The 19,038-nt window shown below is 45.9% G+C and overlaps 1 protein-coding gene across 6 annotated transcripts in view; it reads right to left on the reverse strand.

Annotated features, from left to right (window-relative positions):
* KCNMA1 (potassium calcium-activated channel subfamily M alpha 1) overlaps positions 1-19,038 on the reverse strand; it is a 763,138-nt gene that overhangs the window by 193,526 nt on the left and 550,574 nt on the right. For all 6 annotated transcript variants that reach the window (XM_082611009.1, XM_082611010.1, XM_082611008.1 and 3 more), the window contains exons 10-14: positions 16,965-17,075; positions 14,325-14,430; positions 12,512-12,594; positions 8,509-8,578; positions 1,653-1,808 (exon numbers count right to left, since the gene is read on the reverse strand). In XM_082611009.1, the coding sequence (XP_082467135.1) occupies positions 1,653-1,808; positions 8,509-8,578; positions 12,512-12,594; positions 14,325-14,430; positions 16,965-17,075 (526 nt within the window). The remainder of the gene's footprint in view (positions 1-1,652; positions 1,809-8,508; positions 8,579-12,511; positions 12,595-14,324; positions 14,431-16,964; positions 17,076-19,038) is intronic.

Raw genomic sequence — 19,038 nt, forward strand, 5'->3', positions numbered from 1 at the left:
GGCTGGACGAGCCAGAGGAGCTCTCTTGGTGACAGTCCTTTATCCTGGTCTGGGCTCCTTGTTGAATATAAGAGCCCTGGGAGACACCAGGCTGCCTCTGGCTTTCGGGCTTGTCTCTAAGTCCAGCCACAGAGACCTTCCTGCCACCTCCTTTTGCCTACATTCAGCTGTAGCCAGGCAGGGGACTGGCAGCATGGATTAAAGAAGCCATTCAAAGGAAAGCCATGTCCTTATTTGTGAGCTGGGTCTGGGCCAGGGGTTCTGCGGAGTCAAGGTCTTTGGGCATATAGTAAGTAAAGAATTTTTTAATCAAGGCACCCATTGCTAAAGTGATTGAACGGACTCCAAAACAATTTGTTCTTTTATGTAGAGTAATGTTAACCATAAATTGGCTAAATAATGAGGTGGGTACAGAGTGTGAGGACCTAGAAAGAAATCCTGTGCTAAGTCACACAGTTTATGGATGCCAAGGGTGAGCCCTGACATGCAGCTAGTTCATCACCTGCATCTTCATCCTTCCCACGCATCCCTCTCACTGCATCCAGGGCCATTTCCTCAACCTCACCAAGTAACTTACTGCCGGTGGTGGACACAGCAACAATGCAGCAAAAGGCTGAAGATCTCACACCTTCGATTTCAGAGTTTCTGGCCCCTCTGCAGGATCTCCCGGTGACACACTCATTTCCCACCTCAACCACTAGTAATTCAGGAAGGGGAATGTAAATAAATGAATAACAGGGAGGGGAATATAAAGCCAGATCCTGAGCTAATGGCCACCAACGCCAAATCAGGGAGGCCCAAACGAGACAGGATTTACTGCACCGGCTTGCTACCTTGACTGTCTAGGCTGAGCAATCTAAGGATAAGGACTGGTGTCATCACTAAGAGCTCCAAAAGCCCTCTTAGTAGGGTCCTGGACCCTCAACCTGATGTCCTGGAAACACTCCTGGCCTGGCCTATGAGGACAGAGTTGGGTCTTTCTTTGTCTGAGTTGGTCCAGTGGGCAGGGGCCACTTTGGAGGGGCTGAGCAGCCAGCCCTGTGGGGTGAATCGCTGACCGTGGGATGAGCATATCCAGACTGCCTGTCTCACGGTGTAAAGGGCCCCGCTGCCCACGACTCAGTTAGTTCCTCCTCTGACTCTCCATTCAAACAACCATGGCATGTCAGCCCCGCTGGCCTCCTTGATTGTGCAGAAATAAATAAATGAATTATGTTGTTAGGGTTTGGGCTTCGGCACAAACACATGGTCTGCATTTCTCTGCACAGTGAGAGGTCCACCAGCCACTTGATGTAAAAGAGCAAAAGGATAATTCTTTTCTTTAGGCGCTCTGGTGCCATATGGAATGTATATAAATCATAGTTTTGTTTTAACAGTGGAGACTTTGTTGATAGATAAACATGTGGTTTATCTAAAAAAAAGAGAGGATTGTGCTTTGAACAATCATTTAATGGCCGTGGATGTGCTAAATAAAAATAAAAACATAATTTTGAAAGAAGCTGGCCTCGTGCCCAAATCTGTAACAAGGAACTTCTCCTTAACCAAAGTGGTTAAAGCCCGCCGATCTGTTTTGAGTTTAAGCTGTGCTCTCTACTCAACCCCACGACAAATTGAATCTGGGGCTAATGTGCTCTAATAGGACGAGACGTTACCTTTATGAATGACCTCATGGAGAAGAGGTTGGCAAGCATGGTGGAGAGGCCTTGAGCCAGGCAGCTCTGGGCGATGAACCCCAGCTTCAGCTCTGCGAGGCAGATTGCATCATCCCCCTCTTTCCAATTCCAGCTTGGGATGTTTAGCAGATGGGCCTGCGGAAACAAAAACAGGTATGAGACCTTTCTTCGTTAAACGTTCAATTGGTTAAAATCTCCTCTGGGAAATGCAGCATTGCCCAACAGCTCAGGGTCACCCAGACTCAGCCTTCCTTTCCCTTGCCTGGGTCTGGAGTTTCCTGCTTTTATTCACCTCTTCTGTTCATCAGACTTCAGTCTCTCTGGAACATTGCTTCTGTACCTACCAAGCCCAAGTCCTCCCCTTGGGTTTGTCATTGAGCCAAACAGAGTCCAGAGGGAATTTCCTCTTGTGACAGACACGTCAGCCCGTGCTACTAGGATGTCTGGCTAGGTTGCTCTAAACTGGCTCCTCAAAAAACCTTAAGACTGCCAGACGCCTGGGTATTGTAGATGTCGTTTTTTGTCTGCCTTCCCAGAACGTCTGCTCCATGGCTCCCAAGCTTGAGTGGGCATCAGAATCACCTGAAGGGTTTATACTAACGCGACTTGTCGGGCCTCCCGCACAGATTCTGATTCTTTGCGGGGAGGGTAAGGCTGGAGAATTTGCATTTCTCACAAGTTCCGAGGTGACGCTGAGCTGCTGAGCTAGCAACCACATTTCAAGAAGCACTGCCCTAAATCATCCGGCACATCACAGTGGAGATGTGTTACAATCTCTTGCAGATGGACTGATCCTATTCAACAGTGAGGTCAGACCCTGCGACGAGGACCCAGAGGCATGTTCATCCAATTATTTTTAAGTGGCAGGAAGCAGAGAGTCAGCGATGATACAGTGGATGAAAGAATCGAGGTTCGAAAGTTCTCCAGAGTTGGAAAAATGGGCAAAAATCAACCAGAAAAGATTTAAAAGAACTTAATATCAAATACAGCATTTAGGTTAAAAGAAAAAATCAATTGTTTAAATCCAAAATGTGAAGCCCTTACTTGGCAGACATGAGGGGACAGGAAAAACAAAAACCAAAAAACAAAAAAACCTTGTGTGTGTGTAACTAAAACTCCCCGAAAGAAGTCAATCTCGTGACAGATTACAGAAAAAGCCAGCGCTAGCTTGTTAGAAATGGTCTTCAGATCATGGGAAATACAAAGGTTTCCTTCTGTTGAGAACTGGTCAGGCTAGTTCCCTGGCACTTGATCTAGTTGTGACAGTCAGATTTTAAAAGGGAAATTGATAACTGAATAACTCCCAGAGGAAAATGACAAGCATAAGACGAGATGTGGGTTTTAGAAAACATCTTTGGAGGAACAGTTAAGAGAGCCAGCAGCTTTTGGTCTGAAGGAGGGCCACTCCTCCAGGGAGACAGGATAGTTGTCTGTGAACACCTCAGGTGCTGCTATGATGAGCAGAGATTAGACTTGTCTTGCTTTGTTCCAAGTGCCAGAATTAGGAATGACTGGTGCATATTACAAGAAAGCACTTTTTAAGCTTGTTTTATAAAGGAAATCTCTAAGGATGTAATTTGTCTAAAAAATGGAGAAAGCTGCCTCCAGAAATGCAAGGTCTTTTTCCCTAAAACTCAGTGCGTGTTTCTCCAAGTCTCAGTAGATAGACTGTTGCTTTGCACAGGAGGCTGAGTCAGAGCCCTTCGAGGCTCCTGCTAATGCCAAGACTCTATGACCCTGAAATTACTTTCTCTCTCCACATATCAGCAAACACAAGGAGCAGGAAGGAGGTATATATGCAGGACAATATACGACAGGTGTGCTGCCAGGAGGAGATGGAAGACTCCACTGTGGAGCGAAGACCAAGTCCAATGGCTCTGTGCTTGGCTTTCAGAAATACCACTCTCGTGAAATTCCCTCTTGCAAAATTCTGTTCTGTAACAATCTTGTGAATCCTAACCCAGCAGTGTTTACTCCTGGAAGATTCTCCCTGATGAGAGCTGTTAAAATAGTCCCATGTGTGGGCAGGAGCAAATGGGAATTTCTGTCAAGCTGAGTATAAGAGACCTTCCCACATCATAGACTCAATTCCAGCAATTAGCCCTGCCCTTTATCCCATTTCTCTCCCTACCCCTCACTGGCTTAAGAAGGCCACTTTTCCCCTTCACTTCCCTGGCATCGTAGGGAATACATCAGGCTAAGTGGAGAAATACTCATTTGCATGAATGTCATCTGAGAAGAATGAGGAGAAATTAAATCTAAGTCATGAACAAGTAAATCATCAAGTGTGAAAGGAGATTTGGGTGGTCCAAGCCCCAGACAGACACTATGTAACCTTCATGGCAACTTCAAATAAACAAACAAATCTTTTTACGATGGTTTCTCACATCCCCATATGCCATCCAGGGTATGAAGTCCAGGATTTTATGTCTTAGGTCCCTCATGTACCCATCTGGTATTGAGTTCCTTAGACATAGTTCACATGTTATTACACAGAAAATTCAAGTTCGTTTCATTTCTCAGCCTCCTCTTTTGGCCACCGTATCTCTCCCAATCGTGGGGCAGGGAGCCACAAGGGACATGCCAAAGGCTGAAAGGTCTGTGTGCACCAAACAAAGAAGGGTGACTGACCCAGGAACTCAACTTGTTCGTTTCTGGCAACTCTGTCCTTTTTCATTTGAGGGAACTTTGGGTCCAGTGTCCAGTGGAAGATGCCAGTGTTACTGCATAGGAGTCTAGAGGCAAATCCTCTCTCATCTGGAGAACCAGCCCTGCTAAGGCAGGACCAACAGGACTGGGGCTTCCCTCTGTTTGAGGTGAAAGGTACGTGAAAACAGGCTGTCCTGGAAATAAGGAGAGATGAATTCCAGCCCCAGTGCCATCTCTCACTACACATGCAACGTTAGGGAAGCTGCCATGAGGAAGAAAGAAGGTCGTCTCAGAGAAAACACTTCAACACTTCTGCTCAAGTGTAAGGGTTTACAGTGAGAAAGCTCAAAGAACTTGCATCACCATTCGGCCACTGGGACTTGGCTTCAGGTCAGAGACAAAGACCTCTTTCTGTAGAGTCTGCTGGGAACATTTTAAAAGTCCACTAACAGCTAAGTCATCAGGAGTGAACTTTTCCAAGATGTCCCAAAGCATTCTTTCCTTCAAGAGTTTTAAGCCATCTGCACTCAAATCAGACAATGCCCCTGTGCCGTCTCCTTTCCATGCTGGGAGATGGTGGGGCTGAGTGTTTCTCTCCCTGAATTCTACTGGGGGTAAACAGATCCACTTTGGAGAACCTCCATCCTTCTGTAAGTCCTACAGGACTTACAGAGGAACCACAGTTTGGCTCAACAGCCTGTGGCTCTACTGAATGAGAGGGTGGCAGTTGGTAGTTCTGTCTCTTAGCTCACTGGCTGCCAAGTGACCATGAGTTGTACCCACCAGAGATGCTCTGAGACAGAGCTTAGACCCATGGCCTGCAGTCACACTGGGATACTAAAATGCACAGATGGTCAAATGAGGACTAAATGGGATAATGGATGTCAAAGCTCTTTTAAAACCATAAAATATGACACAAATGTCTGAGATTATTATGATGACAAACTCAGAACGAGTTTTATATGGAGAGAAAGAAGACAGCTTCCCTACATCCCTCTAGGTCCTAGAATAGCACCATCATTAGATCACGGGGGATTGAAATTCTTTATCTTTTAAATCTGATATCCAATTATGGAATTAACTGTCCTTTGGAATATGCTGACAGTGATATAAGTGTACATGTATGTACCAGGTTCTTTCCTGAAAGCAAGTTTTAATGGATGGAGATCTCTGGGCATCTAGTCATGGGTACAGAGAAAGTGCCAAGAGAGGAAGAAAAATAACATTGTAAGGGTAGATAGGAGGATCTTAAAAAACAGCAAAATTAAATCAAAACTACAATGCGATATCATCTCACACCAGTCAGAATGGCCAACATCAAAAAATCTACAAATAATAAATGTTGGAGAGGGTGTGGAGAAAAGGGAACCCTCTTGCACTGTTGGTGGGAACGTAAATTGATACAGCCACTATGGAGAACAGTATGGAGGTTCCTTAAAAAACTAAAAATAGAATTACCATATGACCCAGCAATCCCACTACTGGGCATATACCCAGAGAAAACCATAATTCAAAGAGTCATGTACCAAAATGTTCATTGCAGCCCTATTTACAATAGCCAGGACATGGAAGCAGCCTAAGTGTCCATCGACAGCTGAATGGATAAAGAAGATGTGGCACATATATACAATGGAATATTACTCAGCCATAAAAGGAAACGAAATTGAGTTATTTGTAGTGAGGTGGATGGACCTAGAGTCTGTCATACAGAGTGAAGTAAGTCAGAAAGAGAAAAACAAATACCATATGCTAACACATATACATATGGAATCTAAAAAAACAAACAAACAAAATGGTCATGAAGAACCTAGGGGCAAGATGGGAATAAAGACGCAGACCTACTAGAGAATGGACTTGAGGACACGGGGAGGGGGAAGGGTAAGCTGGGACGAAGTGAGAGAGTGGCACGGACATATATACACTACCAAATGTAAAATAGATAGCTAGTGGGAAGCAGCTGCATAGCACAGGGAGATCAGCTTGGTGCTTTGTGACCACCTAGAGGGGTGGGATAGGGAGGGTGGGAGGGAGGGAGATGCAAGAGGGAAGAGATATGGGGACATATGTATATGTATAACTGATTCACTTTGTTATAAAGCAGAAAGTAACACACCATTGTAAAGCAATTATACTCCAATAAAAATAATAAAAAACACAGCAAAATTGTAAAGCAAGGTGAAGAACGTCTATTTGCAGTTCTCAAGGAATGAGATGACAAATAATGACCAGTGGACTTCCTGTTCTTTCTCTGCAAGAGAAAAATGAAATGATAAAAAGAGCCCTGTAACAAAGTCACTATGGCCCTTTCACTCTCACACATCTTATAAGGACAAAGTCTCATAAGTGACTTTTCCTAACTCTGAAACCCAAATAGATTGGGGTGGTTCTAAACAAAATGCATTTTAAGCAAATAATCATGGGTCAGTTGATGTCTTCATCACTGTTTTTGAATAATGATAAGGCAGAGGTTTGTGAAAGATGTTCAGCTTGCTATGATAAGCTTGCTATGATTGTGTGAATACTGACCAGTGCCATCTGGATCCTAGGTCCACGGAACTACTTCTGAGTTTGACAAGAATCACAGAGCTGAAATCCTCCTTAATTCCTTGAAGATGCTGCATTAGCACTCATTGGAAGGAGAAAAAAAGGAACTGACATCCCCTTCTAAACATACAACATTAATTTTCCTATTCAATCTAAATTCAGCCCCAAATCTAAACAACAGCTTAAAGCACTCCCACACTAAATGAAATTTCAAATCACAAAGGAAAGAGGGAGAGTTCCTTGCCTCGGGAGCTGTCACCGGCCACAGCCTTGCTCATAAAATTCACCTCCACCTACGGGGGTGGGGGTGGGGGGCTGCTGTCAAAGAACTTCTCCAGATTGATGCCGGTGAGTTACCAATACCCTCACTTTCTCTCTTCAGTGTCCTGGGTTTTCCAGAGACAGACAGGACACTGTGACCTTGGGTGCCCACCACCCAACCCACTGGCTGGAGCACAGCACAGCCTGCAGTGGAGCCACCTGGGAAGGCTGGGCAGCAGTGGGCGGTGGGCAGCAGCCCGAGCGGCAGCCCAGTCACCGACAGCAGGCTCCACAGTCAACAACGCCTCCGATGGGCTTCCACACAGCGAAATGGGGCAGTACTTGCCAGCAATTAAGAAATAATGGCATGGCACTGGCGCATATGGCAGAAGGGAGTCCTCTCTGGGTCATGGGACTGCCTATTTCGTAGGGAATATGGCCCATAAGATGGGACACATGCTCACTCAAAACCCAGCAGGGAGTGATTCTGTCCAGACAGGACACCTGGTGGCAGGTACTGAGCAGCCTCCGGTCTCTCATAACTGGTTTCATGTCAAACACAGAAAGGTGCCACCTTCCCTCCCCCAAAGCTGTTTTCCTGGGAGTCTACTGATGGCTGAGCAAAGGAGCATTGCCTTTGAATGAGAGACAGGACTCTGGTTTACGGAGAAATAATCACAAGGGAAACAGCATAGACTCCAACATTTGTTTTCTTCCTGATCTCCCTGTAAACTGTAACACTAGGAAAATTCCTTTATGTTTAATCTCTGGATAGCCAACTATTTTCCTAAATTCAACGGTGCAAATTCTCATCTTGAATTTGAGGATGCACTTTTCCACATTCTCCACCCAGTGCGTGGTCTGTCCCGCCAAGTTCACCTGGTCTCAGATAGAAAAGTGCTCACTTGCCTGGGACACCTTACACCTTGACTGCAAAATCCCTGAGGGCACAGAACAGGGCTTCACTATTTCCACCGGGACTGGGGGGTGTGGGTGAGGCCTAGTGTTGACCACATAGTAGTATTCAGTAAATACCGATGGAAGAAATAAGTGCGGCACATAAGAATTCGAAGTTGTTGGAATGGGATCTAAAGACACATCAATATTTAGGAACCTAGGGAACCAACAGATGCTTTCTGAACGAATGAGTCAATAGGTGAAGGAGTTTCCCTCCAGTGACCAACTGCAAACGAGGTGTTTGGACTGAAGAAACGTCCCAGGGAGGTTTTTACCCACCACTCCTCTTTACCCAGGCCTTTGGATTGCATTGGCGTGTGTGCTCGTGCATGCATGCACATGCGTGTGTGGCTGTCTGGAGAGGGGGAAGAGCCTGGAGCCCCGTGTGCATCGCTGAGCCTGTGACAGGCTCTCACTGCCCTACCTTGTTATGATACTGCAGCATCTGAGTGATTATTCTTATCTTCGGGTGGTAGTTCTTTATGGAGATGACTCTGAAAAAGAAAAGAACAAAAGCTGAGCCAGGGTGTGCCTCACCCTTGGAGTCTGATGGGAAGATTAATTTGATTACATCCAAATGGAGTGAATGTAGGGCCAGCAGCCTGGACCTTCAGAGGGGTTGCAGCCACCGGGCCAAGTTACACTGTGTTTCCACTGCCATACCCCGTGTTCGTGTGAAAAGGAAAGCACAGAAAGGCCACAGACCATGTCCTAGGCATAAAAGAAGAGAGAGGTCCCGTGGTGTCTCGGTGATGGCATGTGTGTACCGGGCATGGGGGTTCTGGAGCAGCGGTCACGGGCTTATTGCCCACATGGGCCTCTAAATAAAACAAGCTCAACTCATGGGGCCAACAGAGGTTTGCCATCTCACATACCCTAGGGAGGAGCCCGGAAACGATTTGCTCTGAGGCCAATTCTCCAAGTTAACAACATGAGACAACGTGACAAATCATACAAGCAGCCTGACAAATGATTCTAATTGTCACGCACACATGGCCACTGTCACAAAAATGATTTCTGAGCAGGGCTCTTAGGATGGGCCTATCGTATCACATGACTCAGCCTGTGATAGCTAACAGCATCTAAACAATGACTTTGATGCTGGTTATAGTTAAGTGTCAAGGCCTCGGGGAGGTCATAGGCTGGTGGAAAATTCCCCCAAACTGCTCTCAGTCCCTACTTAGTATTAACTACTGCCAGCCCCTACTACTCTAACCCTCCCTCCTGTTCCCCACAACAATCACTGTGCTGCAAGGGGAGGGGCCGCGAGCAGAGGAACAGAAACACCTGCATCCCAGCCCCAGCTGCTACACTAACAAACTGAGGGACCTTCAGGAAATCCCTGGACTCTCTGTGACTGTTTCCTCATCTGGACATTGGGGGCAACGGTACCTGCTTTATGTATTTCACAGGCTTGGTATGAGCAGCACATGAAAAACCAGATGTGAAAATGCTTTGAAATCATTAAAAGCTCTCTCCACATGCAAGTTATGGTTTCTGTCATTACCCACTCTGTCAGAGATGACATTGTACATTTCCTTCTGTGACAGGAAGGCTAAAGACTGGGATTCCACAGCAAGGCCCACCTCCTAAGCCTAATCGGAAATGCAAGTGCATTGATCATGACCACCCCACAACTTCCCACCAGGAAATGCCCTATGCTTCATCCCTTCTCGTGCAAAGATGGAGAGGAGGCAGCCGGGGAGCAGTTTTGTCTGAAAAGCTACCACTTGGGAATTTAGGAAATGGATCACGCAGAAGCCTCTCCCTGCACAAATTCACCCTTTTGGGCTTTCGCACTTGAAGGATTTCATTTTATTTTTGAAAAAGTGTTGTGTTGGCCCATGCTCATAATTCAAGGACTTTGAGCCTCTGTCAGCCCTCGGAATTCAGTTCACAGCATCAGCCAGTTTTCTGCATTAGCTCATTTCAAATGGATCTTTGACATTTTAATTTCAAAACAGGCAGATTGGTCTCATTAAACTAAGGGGAAAGGAGGATTATACAAATAAGGGAAAGACAGAGCCCTTCTTTTAACCCTGAGCTTCCCATTTCCTTTTGCTCCCTGGGCCTTAGTTCTGATTCCGTTAACGAATGGCTGAATCACATTTCTGCTACTACCTTTTACAGTCATTTTTACGCCTTGGCATCATGCCAATCACCCAGGTATCCTGTATGTCTTCATATTAACCCTACCGTAGTCAGGGCTTAAGTAAAATATTGTGATTAAGAGAAATGCCCACCTCAAAGCTATTATCATTTCAATTATTCACTTAAAAAAAAAAAAGGCAGTGCCAGTCCTAAATTTCTCTGTGGGGTAAAACATTAAGCTTCCTCTTCTTTTGGTTTTCCATTTGAAATTTTGAAAATAATGTTCCCCAAAACCTACATTTTTGCCACTTCAAATGACACAAAAAAACGTGAAGGACACAAACCCTAGTTCAAGGAAAGGGCCAACTGATGCACCCTAAGCTGGGGCTGTGACTAGTTAGGGGACAGTCTCAGGTGTGGAAGCAGGCCCCCATTCCACCATCTCCCTGCAGCCTGGCAAGCCCAGTGCTTACAGGAGTCCATGCATCAACTGTCTTAAGATGACTGCACTAAGCATACTGCTGAAGAAAAGTGAGTAGAAAGAGAACACTGTGCCAGATGTTGCTTGCCAGACGCAAGGACCAGATGCTGAGTGGAGGATGTGCTTCAGAGGAATTCTGACCCCTCACTGATGGGGAAGCTCATGCCACCTGGGGCCACTGAGTGAAAGCAAAGTGAAGGAGATGCGAGCATTGTAATGGTGCAAAGGCAACTTCCCTACCCTCTGTCTCAGGTAAATTCCCAGGACACAGTAAACCAAGCTATAGGGAGAGGGGAATCTTGGTCTAGACCCAAAGGATGGCTGTTTGCAATTAGGCAAGAGTTCCTGGGAATCTAGTGGGAGTGAAATGTTTTCTCTTGGTTCATGTCTTCTCCAGAAGGTTCTCTTTATTACCCCCTCCTCCTGCAATTTATGCTGCAGGAGAGAAGAATCCAAAAGGGTTTTCACTAAGTGGAGCAAAATATCTTAACTTTGTAGTCATTTCATAGTCCCAAGATGTCTGGAATATGGGTCTATGGAAAGAACAAAAATGGAACAATTTTCTCCTGAAATAAGAACAGAATAAGGAGCAGGAGTTGGCCAGAGAACGGTCTCAGGTGGGCCCTGCGCGTTTACGAGAAAGGCTCTGGGCAGTGTTTTCCAAAGAGCGACGCCCACTTCCCCCAGCCCTGCCAGGAGATGTTCTGTTAAAAAAAAAAAAAAAAAAAAAAAAAAAAAGGAGGGGGAGGGGGCCTGTAGTCAAACAGGTTTGAGAAAGTCTCTCTAGAACATTATCTTAGAAATTCATATTAGTATTCAAAGCACTGAGGAGGCATTCAGGGAAGAAAACTATTTCAGGGGACTTCCCTGGTGGTACAGTGATTGGGAATCCGCCTGCCAAGGCAGGGGACACGGGTTCGAACCCTGGTCTGGGAAGATCCCACATGCTGCGGAGCAACTGAGCCCACGTGCCACAGCCACTGAGCCCACGCACCACAACTACTGAAGCCCACGCACCTAGAGCCCGTGCTCCGCGACAAGAGAAGCCACCGCAATGAGAAGCCCGCGCGCCGCAACAAAGAGTAGCCCCTGCTCGCCGCAACTAGAGAAAGCCTGCGCACAGCAACGAAGACACAATGCAGCCAAAAATAAATAAATAAAGTAATTAAAACAAAAACAAAAACAAAAAACTATTTCATTTGGGGAAACTGGTTGAAACAAGCTGATTGGTTAACAAACCCCTCTTTGTGGGAGATATTCATCTATGTGTGCTAGAGACACACTCGGAAAGCTCTAACCTGGGGCTCCTCAACCATGGCACTATTGACATTTGGGGCCGGCTAATTCTCTGCTGTGGGGGGCAGTCCTGTGTACTGTAGGATGTTGAGCAGTAACTCCAGCCTCTACCCACCAGACATGAGCAGCACTGTCCCCTAACTATGACAACCAAGAACATCTCCAGCTATTCCAAACTGTCTCCCGGGAACGAAATCGTTTACAGTTCAGATTTCTCAGGCCCACTCCCCCTCAGGGAACATGGTACCTTAGTTCAGGCCTACTCCCAATGAAATCTATCTTTCCTTTGCTAGTCCTCCACCCCAAGACTGCTTGTGAGCCCCAAAGCTCCTATCTTTTAAGGATGAGCTTTCAGTTAATGAGGCCTTGTGTCATTGCCCTCTGTACCCACCACAGCCTCAGTTCCCCACCCTGCCTTAGGCCTATGCGGATGGCTAGTTGTAGGGTGGCTAATGAGGAAAGAAGGTCCCACAGAGACAGTGCTCTGCAGAGGACCCAACAGGAGAGCAAGTGGCCAGACAGCACCCAGCCCAGAGCCTTCCCGCCTCCCCAAGGTTACCTCATGATGTTGGAGGCATCTTCAGCATCGGGGTCTGCGCAGTACTTATTGGCAAGGATTAGGCACGCATCTGCTGACTCTATCTAAGACACCAAAAGGAAAATCACAGAACACAAACATATAAATAGCCATGCTTGGTTGCAGTCTCTCTCTGTTGAGGGCTCTGGGGGAACCTGGTGCTTTGCAAGGAAAGAAGAAAACAGTAATTCTGAGAGATTATAGTTTTTGTCAAAAGTGTAGGTTGCAAGCTCTTGTTATGATATAAACATTTCATCTTGTCGCTGTTGGAGGGGACAATGTGTACCTTGGTAACTACACTTCTCATTCTGCATAGCCTTTTACACGTAAGCTTTCTGGATTTCTTGAGATAATAATTAAGCCTTTCGGTCCCCTCTCCACCTCCTTTCCCCACCATCTGCACCATCATCCTAACTTTTCCAGTCAGGAAATGGCATTAGGTGGGCTAAACCTCTTCTCTCAGGCTACCAAGTTAACTGAGTCACTGGGGATTCAGAAATTTAGACTCCAAAGTCCTTCACCTAACCTTTTTTCACATCTTAACCATGGCATAAGAGGACATGAGAGCCCTAACTCAGATAACAGCTCAGTACTATTTAGTATTCAATTAGCATTCAGATATTCAAAAGACAACAAATCTACGTGTATGAAATGATGTTACAGATGACCTCGAAATACAACCTACTGACTTTTCTAAACATGTGCCAACAGAGACTTATTCCTTTGAGGGGATGAGGAGTTATGCAAAGAATTGCTTGCATCTAAATCAAGTCCATGGACAATAACTGTTTTCCCCAAGTTCCCATAAGATTCCACATTAGACATAATTTGGATCAGGTCTGGATAATATTAACAGGACTCTGTAAGCATAAGAATTCCCATTCTGGCTCAGGTCTGTCCTACTTGGGATGTTATACTTATAAAAGACCATTCTTGCATTTGGTGGGAGGCCATGGTTTCCTCCATGGTATGTCACAAATTGTCTCTAGTTTTCTTTCTTTCATAAAGTAAAGAATTTACCCAAATCCTTTTGGCTTGTTCACGTTTGCCAATTACATTATTTACTGCATTATGTGGTGACCACAGTAAGCATTTAGATGTCAGTGGATTCAAAATATTAATCTATCTCCACTGGCGTGCACAGATTGAACGTGCTTACAAAATCTATGTGAAATGAGTAAAGTAGCATATGCCATTTTGCTGTATCCCTTTCCCTTATAAGCCTTAGGTGTGCTTTATAAGAAGATTCTAACTTAGTAGGTTCTAGAAAGAAAGATGAGCCCATTACCAAGTGCTATCAGATTCCCGAGTGTTTAGTTTTGCACCTTTAGTCCTTGGTGAGGAAAAAAGGAAGCTCAAAATGTGTTACGGCTTGGGTAAACTTTATTTTATAGTGTATCCTTAATGTTTCTTTCTGATGTAAATAACAGATTTCAGAGTTACACTGAGTCCAATTTAAGTACTCATAATGGAAATTACTTGATTGTTATGTTATATATTGAGTCCATACAACTGGTCTACTTCCTTTAGCAGTGCTGATATTGAGGCAACCAGTGATGTCTAGCATGTTATGTACAACAAGTCTACATGTAGAATGCTTAACACGTGGTCCACCATGTGCCAGCAGAACAAAGTCCTGAGATCAGTACAAGGGTGACACCAAGGTTGGTGGTATCTGATTTATCTCATTAGGGGTATGGAGGTGACTCTTGGCCACCCTGGGACACATGTCCCTTCACCACAGAGTCACACACCCCAGATGGAGTAAAAGCAGAAGTCACTTCTTCCTTCTTACCTTGACTCTCGCAAGATCGTGTGGATTGAGGACTGAACCCTGGTAAAATTCCACCTGAGTAAAATGTCGTTTGAACAGAGCTTCAAGCTCCAGGTTAGGGGAAATGCTGGGCAGGGAGAGAAAAAACAGCCATTAATATAACAGACTCGGGTATTCAGCCTCCATGACCTCCCTTCCCTCCAATTTTCACAGAGAGAGACATGGGAAAAAGGTTTTCACCTTCAAAGCAGCCCCCTTTCTGGCCATAAATAAGAGGCTCACACTCAAGAGAAGTAAAACCCCAGCCCAACTGAAAACCAAAACCAGTACGAAGTTAAAATGAAGAGGTTCATAACCTTTACAGAGTCTGAGACCTATGGGGCAAAATGTCTTCAACTTCATGATGAATGCAATCCCTATTTTATGCATGGAGAAACTGAGGCTGTGACATCAGGGATTAGCCAAAAGTCTTCCTGGCAGAGCCTCCTGCTGTGCCTTCCATCAAAACCCTTTTCCCTGCTTCTCCACCTCATGGACTTTTCACTCCCCAGGGCCTGGATCAAAAAAACGTCACTTCTGAGCAGCCATGCACAGAGCTAACCCACTCTCAGTACCGTTCTTGATTCAGCAATGTACACTATTCATCACTCTTGGTGCTGAGCTACACAGCCATCTTTCCCATTGCAGGGCAAGGATTAAAACATTGGTTGAACATTGGTTCATTCATTTATTATTTCTGCAGAGATGAAAAATACCTACTCTCTGTTAGGTACTGTGCCTACTAGGTGCCAAGAACCTACTAGGTGCCAAGGACTGAGTTAATCAACCCTTGCCTGACATTTATGTAGTACTCAGTCATGATAATAACCGCTAATGTTCCTGAGCATTTACTATGTGGCAGCCACCATCCTAAGCACTTGACAAGTACTAACTCATTTAAACCTCAAAACAACTCTACAGGAAGGTATGTTATTAACCCAAAGCTTTGAGAGGTTAATTAACTGGGCCATGGACGACAAGGCTGACACTGATAGATGCTGGGGACACAAAGGTGAATCCTAGCAACTGAAGCGATAACAGCCAGCTTGTTGACTCAGACTAAAGCAGTGGGTGAGAGAAAAGCAGCTGCCTGTACAAATCCAACCAGTCTTCCAGATCCGTGACAAGTCGGTCCTCCTTCAGGAAGCCTGCCTGCCCTGGAAATACAAGGAGTGGTGGTCTCTCCCTGATACAGACGCCCCGTGTGATTCTGCCACTTGATTAAACTGACATCAGTCCGTTACTAGATGATCCATGTTGTGCTCCAATTGCTGCACATGTGCTCATCTTGAAATGCCAAACCAAGATGAGGGCAGAACCTATACACTATACTTGTCTTGAACCTTCCAAATGCTCAGCAGAGGATGAGCCCCACAGCTGGCCATCGGTGGCTAAGCAGTTAATTGGATCTGTGGGTTCTGCTCCTGTGCCCATGGCCTGGCTGGTGTTTTCAGAACTTGGATAAGTCAGTGCTAAGAAGAAAAATGCTGGTGCTCAGACATGGTCAGTTTCATATTCACAAATGCTGAAAGGAAGGAGATGCCTTGGATAGCTACAGGAAAGTCAACCTCGGTGGGATCTCAGAGCAGGACTGAGTCCTGGGTGGTCAACCCCACATGGAGCCAACACCAACATGGGAGCTTTGTCCCTTGGCAACATGGGGCTAAGACTGGCCCCCATGATAGCCCCATCTCCATAAAAGAAGAGGGTGCCACCCATGTCAACATGCCTGTATCCCCCAACTCTCCATCCCTGTTATGGACTACCTTTTACCTAAAAGGGGATCAGGCAAAGAACTTGCTTTCCTCACCTGTAAAACAAACTTGATAAGACCTACCTCCTAAGTACATTGGGCAGCCGAATGTACTTTCTCTCTCATGACGACAGCTAACATTTATTGAGCACTTACTGTGTGCCTGATTCTGCTCTGTATACTTGGAATGGATTACTTCTTTTCATTCTCAAAATAGCCCAAGAAACCATTGTGATCTCCCCATCTTATGGATGTGGAAACTGAGGCCCAGGGAGGTGAACTTGTTCAGTACTTGGTTGAGTCAGGATTCAGATTGCACTCTGAGTCAAGCAGGTACTCTTACTCCCTCTGTTGATTTCAGGAGAGGCTGTGGTGACCCGCACCGTGTCCTACACTGCAGGTTCCTAGGAACGACACTTGTTGTTGTCACTGTTTCTATTACCCTGTACCCTGCTTCCTCTTATGTCTCTGTCTTGCTTGGTCACTATGTCAGTCCTCCACTCATAAAGAATCTACACCAAACAGCTAATCATCCACACCAGACACTGTGGACACACCTGGATCGCATAGATCCAGACAGCTGAGGGGACAGTAATGACGTGTTTGACCCATAATGAACCCCACCGTTACTTGTCAGAATTGCTTCCACAGAGACAGATACTGCTCTTATTCACTGAACAAGTGCATTGCTTCCTTTCCATCGGTTCCAGAACATCCTCTCCAATGAGCCCAGCAGGGATCGTGGCTGATTCAACTCTGCCCTGCCCCCCGAATGCCGCCCTCACATCACCCCTCCTACAGACACTTGAGGAGTCCCCCTAGAGGTGCCTGGCTGGGTGGAGGGTCTAGAAACAGCAGGGGCCTCTTACTTGTGAAGAAAGACAATCTCCACGTTGACATCATCCCGGTCCTTGTGCAGAAAGTCCTTCAGGAAGTTGGAAACGCTCTCCAGGGTGATGTGTCCACAGACCACAATGTGCCTGGATGGGAGAGGCCAGTTAGATGAGGCAAAGCCCAGCGATTCCCCGGCACCCACCCGCGGCCAGACAGAGGAAGTGCGCAGCTGCAGGGAAGCATTCGTCTCCCCCAAGGAGGCTCAGTAAAGCCCAGTTCCCCTCCCCAGAGGGCAGTGAGGCAAAGCAGCGGGGCTGGAAGGTGCTCAGAGCCTCTGACAGAAAAGCATATGGCTTCTCACCTGATGCTGCACAAAATCCTATTAAAAGCCCAGCCGATCGGCCAAGTGGTTTTATGCATTTAACAATAAGTGACATTATGCTTGAGCTTAAATGCTGCATTATCAAGTCCTTTGCAGATTCATATCTCTCCCTTTCTGCCCACAAAGCGTCCTCCCGGGAGATTTACCGAATGAGTCTTGGTTTATGACATAGAGCTTATCAGGTAATGAGATAACAAATCTTGTTGAAATGATGATTTTGTGTGTAAGAAAGCGGACTTTTATCAGGGTGGCTAATGTGCAGCTTGACACATTATGGGCTCTGCTGGCCGTAAGCAGTAAAAAGGAAATTTTGCACTTTTCCGCCATAACTCCTCTGACAACGGGGGCAGGTAACACTTCACAGTAAGTGAGCATTACTCAGGACTAAATGGGGATGGGACACCTATGGAATCTGAGATCGTGCCGCAGGCAGGCTGTGCATCCCCAGACAGCTGCTTCCTTAGGGTGCCTGGGATTTCTATGAGAAACAAAGGAATTTACCTCAGGATGGGGAGAAAAGCTAGGAAGGGATGATGAAGACGGAATTGTCTGCCTTTATTTCGGGGTGGTTTGCACTTCTGTTTCTGGAGATGGTAACTCCCCCTGAGGAGATGAGCCCACCTTCCAGGGCTCCTGGAAGGAAGAACAGTCTCCCCAACATCTTTGGGCTCCTGGACCAATCTGACTTTGACACTGGGCTATCCTATGGCCACTTATACTTATTACGTACGATGCTTAGTCAGGAGGACGCTCTTTGGTGCAAGTGTTATCCCCATGACTGACTGTGGAGATAAAACCTGCTGGCTTCTACTAAAGAGACTGTAGCAAAAGGCTCAGCCCAGATCCCTGTGCCCCTCAGGCTGACAGTGACAGAGGCCGACTCCCTGGCTGGGCTGTGAGGCATGGGCAGGTGGTGAACGTGAAGCACGGTAATTTTGTGGGGAAATTTAGAATGGCCAGGCCCCTTGCACTTCATAATTGCTCTGTGCACATTCCAATAAGGCAGAAAAGCTCATTGGCTGGAGGCGGCTCCTAAGAGAAGGCAGTGATGATTGCTTATGCGATGTTCCATTAGATGCCATTACAAGAGCCTGCCCTTTTCGGTGTAATTTGGTGCTTGATTAAGTATGTGAGAATAATGCAGTAAACTCATTGGTGAAAGGATAATGATGCAGAACAAAGAGTAAATCAATAATATGCATGATGCACTTAATAATATCACCATTATGGACTGTTATTGTTACGGTGCTGCACTTAGCAAGCGGGCAAGTGGAGGCCCTTGGAGGGGGGATTGTGGAATGTCAATGGGCTCCCTCAGAAGAGACGTTTTAATATAATCACTTTGTTCTCAAGCCAGTACCTACTAGGTTAAGGGAGGTCCCTTGGCCACTGATTCAAATTTTATGCCCCCAAACCCGTATGACTAACTTCCTTCTGAGACACACAGTATGTATGTCAGAATACACGATGTAAGTTGAACAACTGGACTATAAACATTTTCATCAGGTCATATCTTAAACTGTTTCTTGTGGCGAACGTGCATTTATATGGACAAAACAGGCTGCCAGGGAATATGCATGTTCTGAATAAGACTTCTGATTTTGAACTTGCCAAGTATGTTCAGAAAGTGGTTGAGAAACAGTATCTCCCTCCTGATATCTGACCTCTGCACAGATGACAGTGGGGCTGTTTGGGGGCAAGTCTAGTGCTTTCTGCTTACAAACTTC

This window comes from Mesoplodon mirus (genome assembly GCF_964341445.2).
Source record: "Mesoplodon mirus genome assembly, chromosome: 2".
Lineage (NCBI taxonomy): Eukaryota > Metazoa > Chordata > Mammalia > Artiodactyla > Ziphiidae > Mesoplodon > Mesoplodon mirus.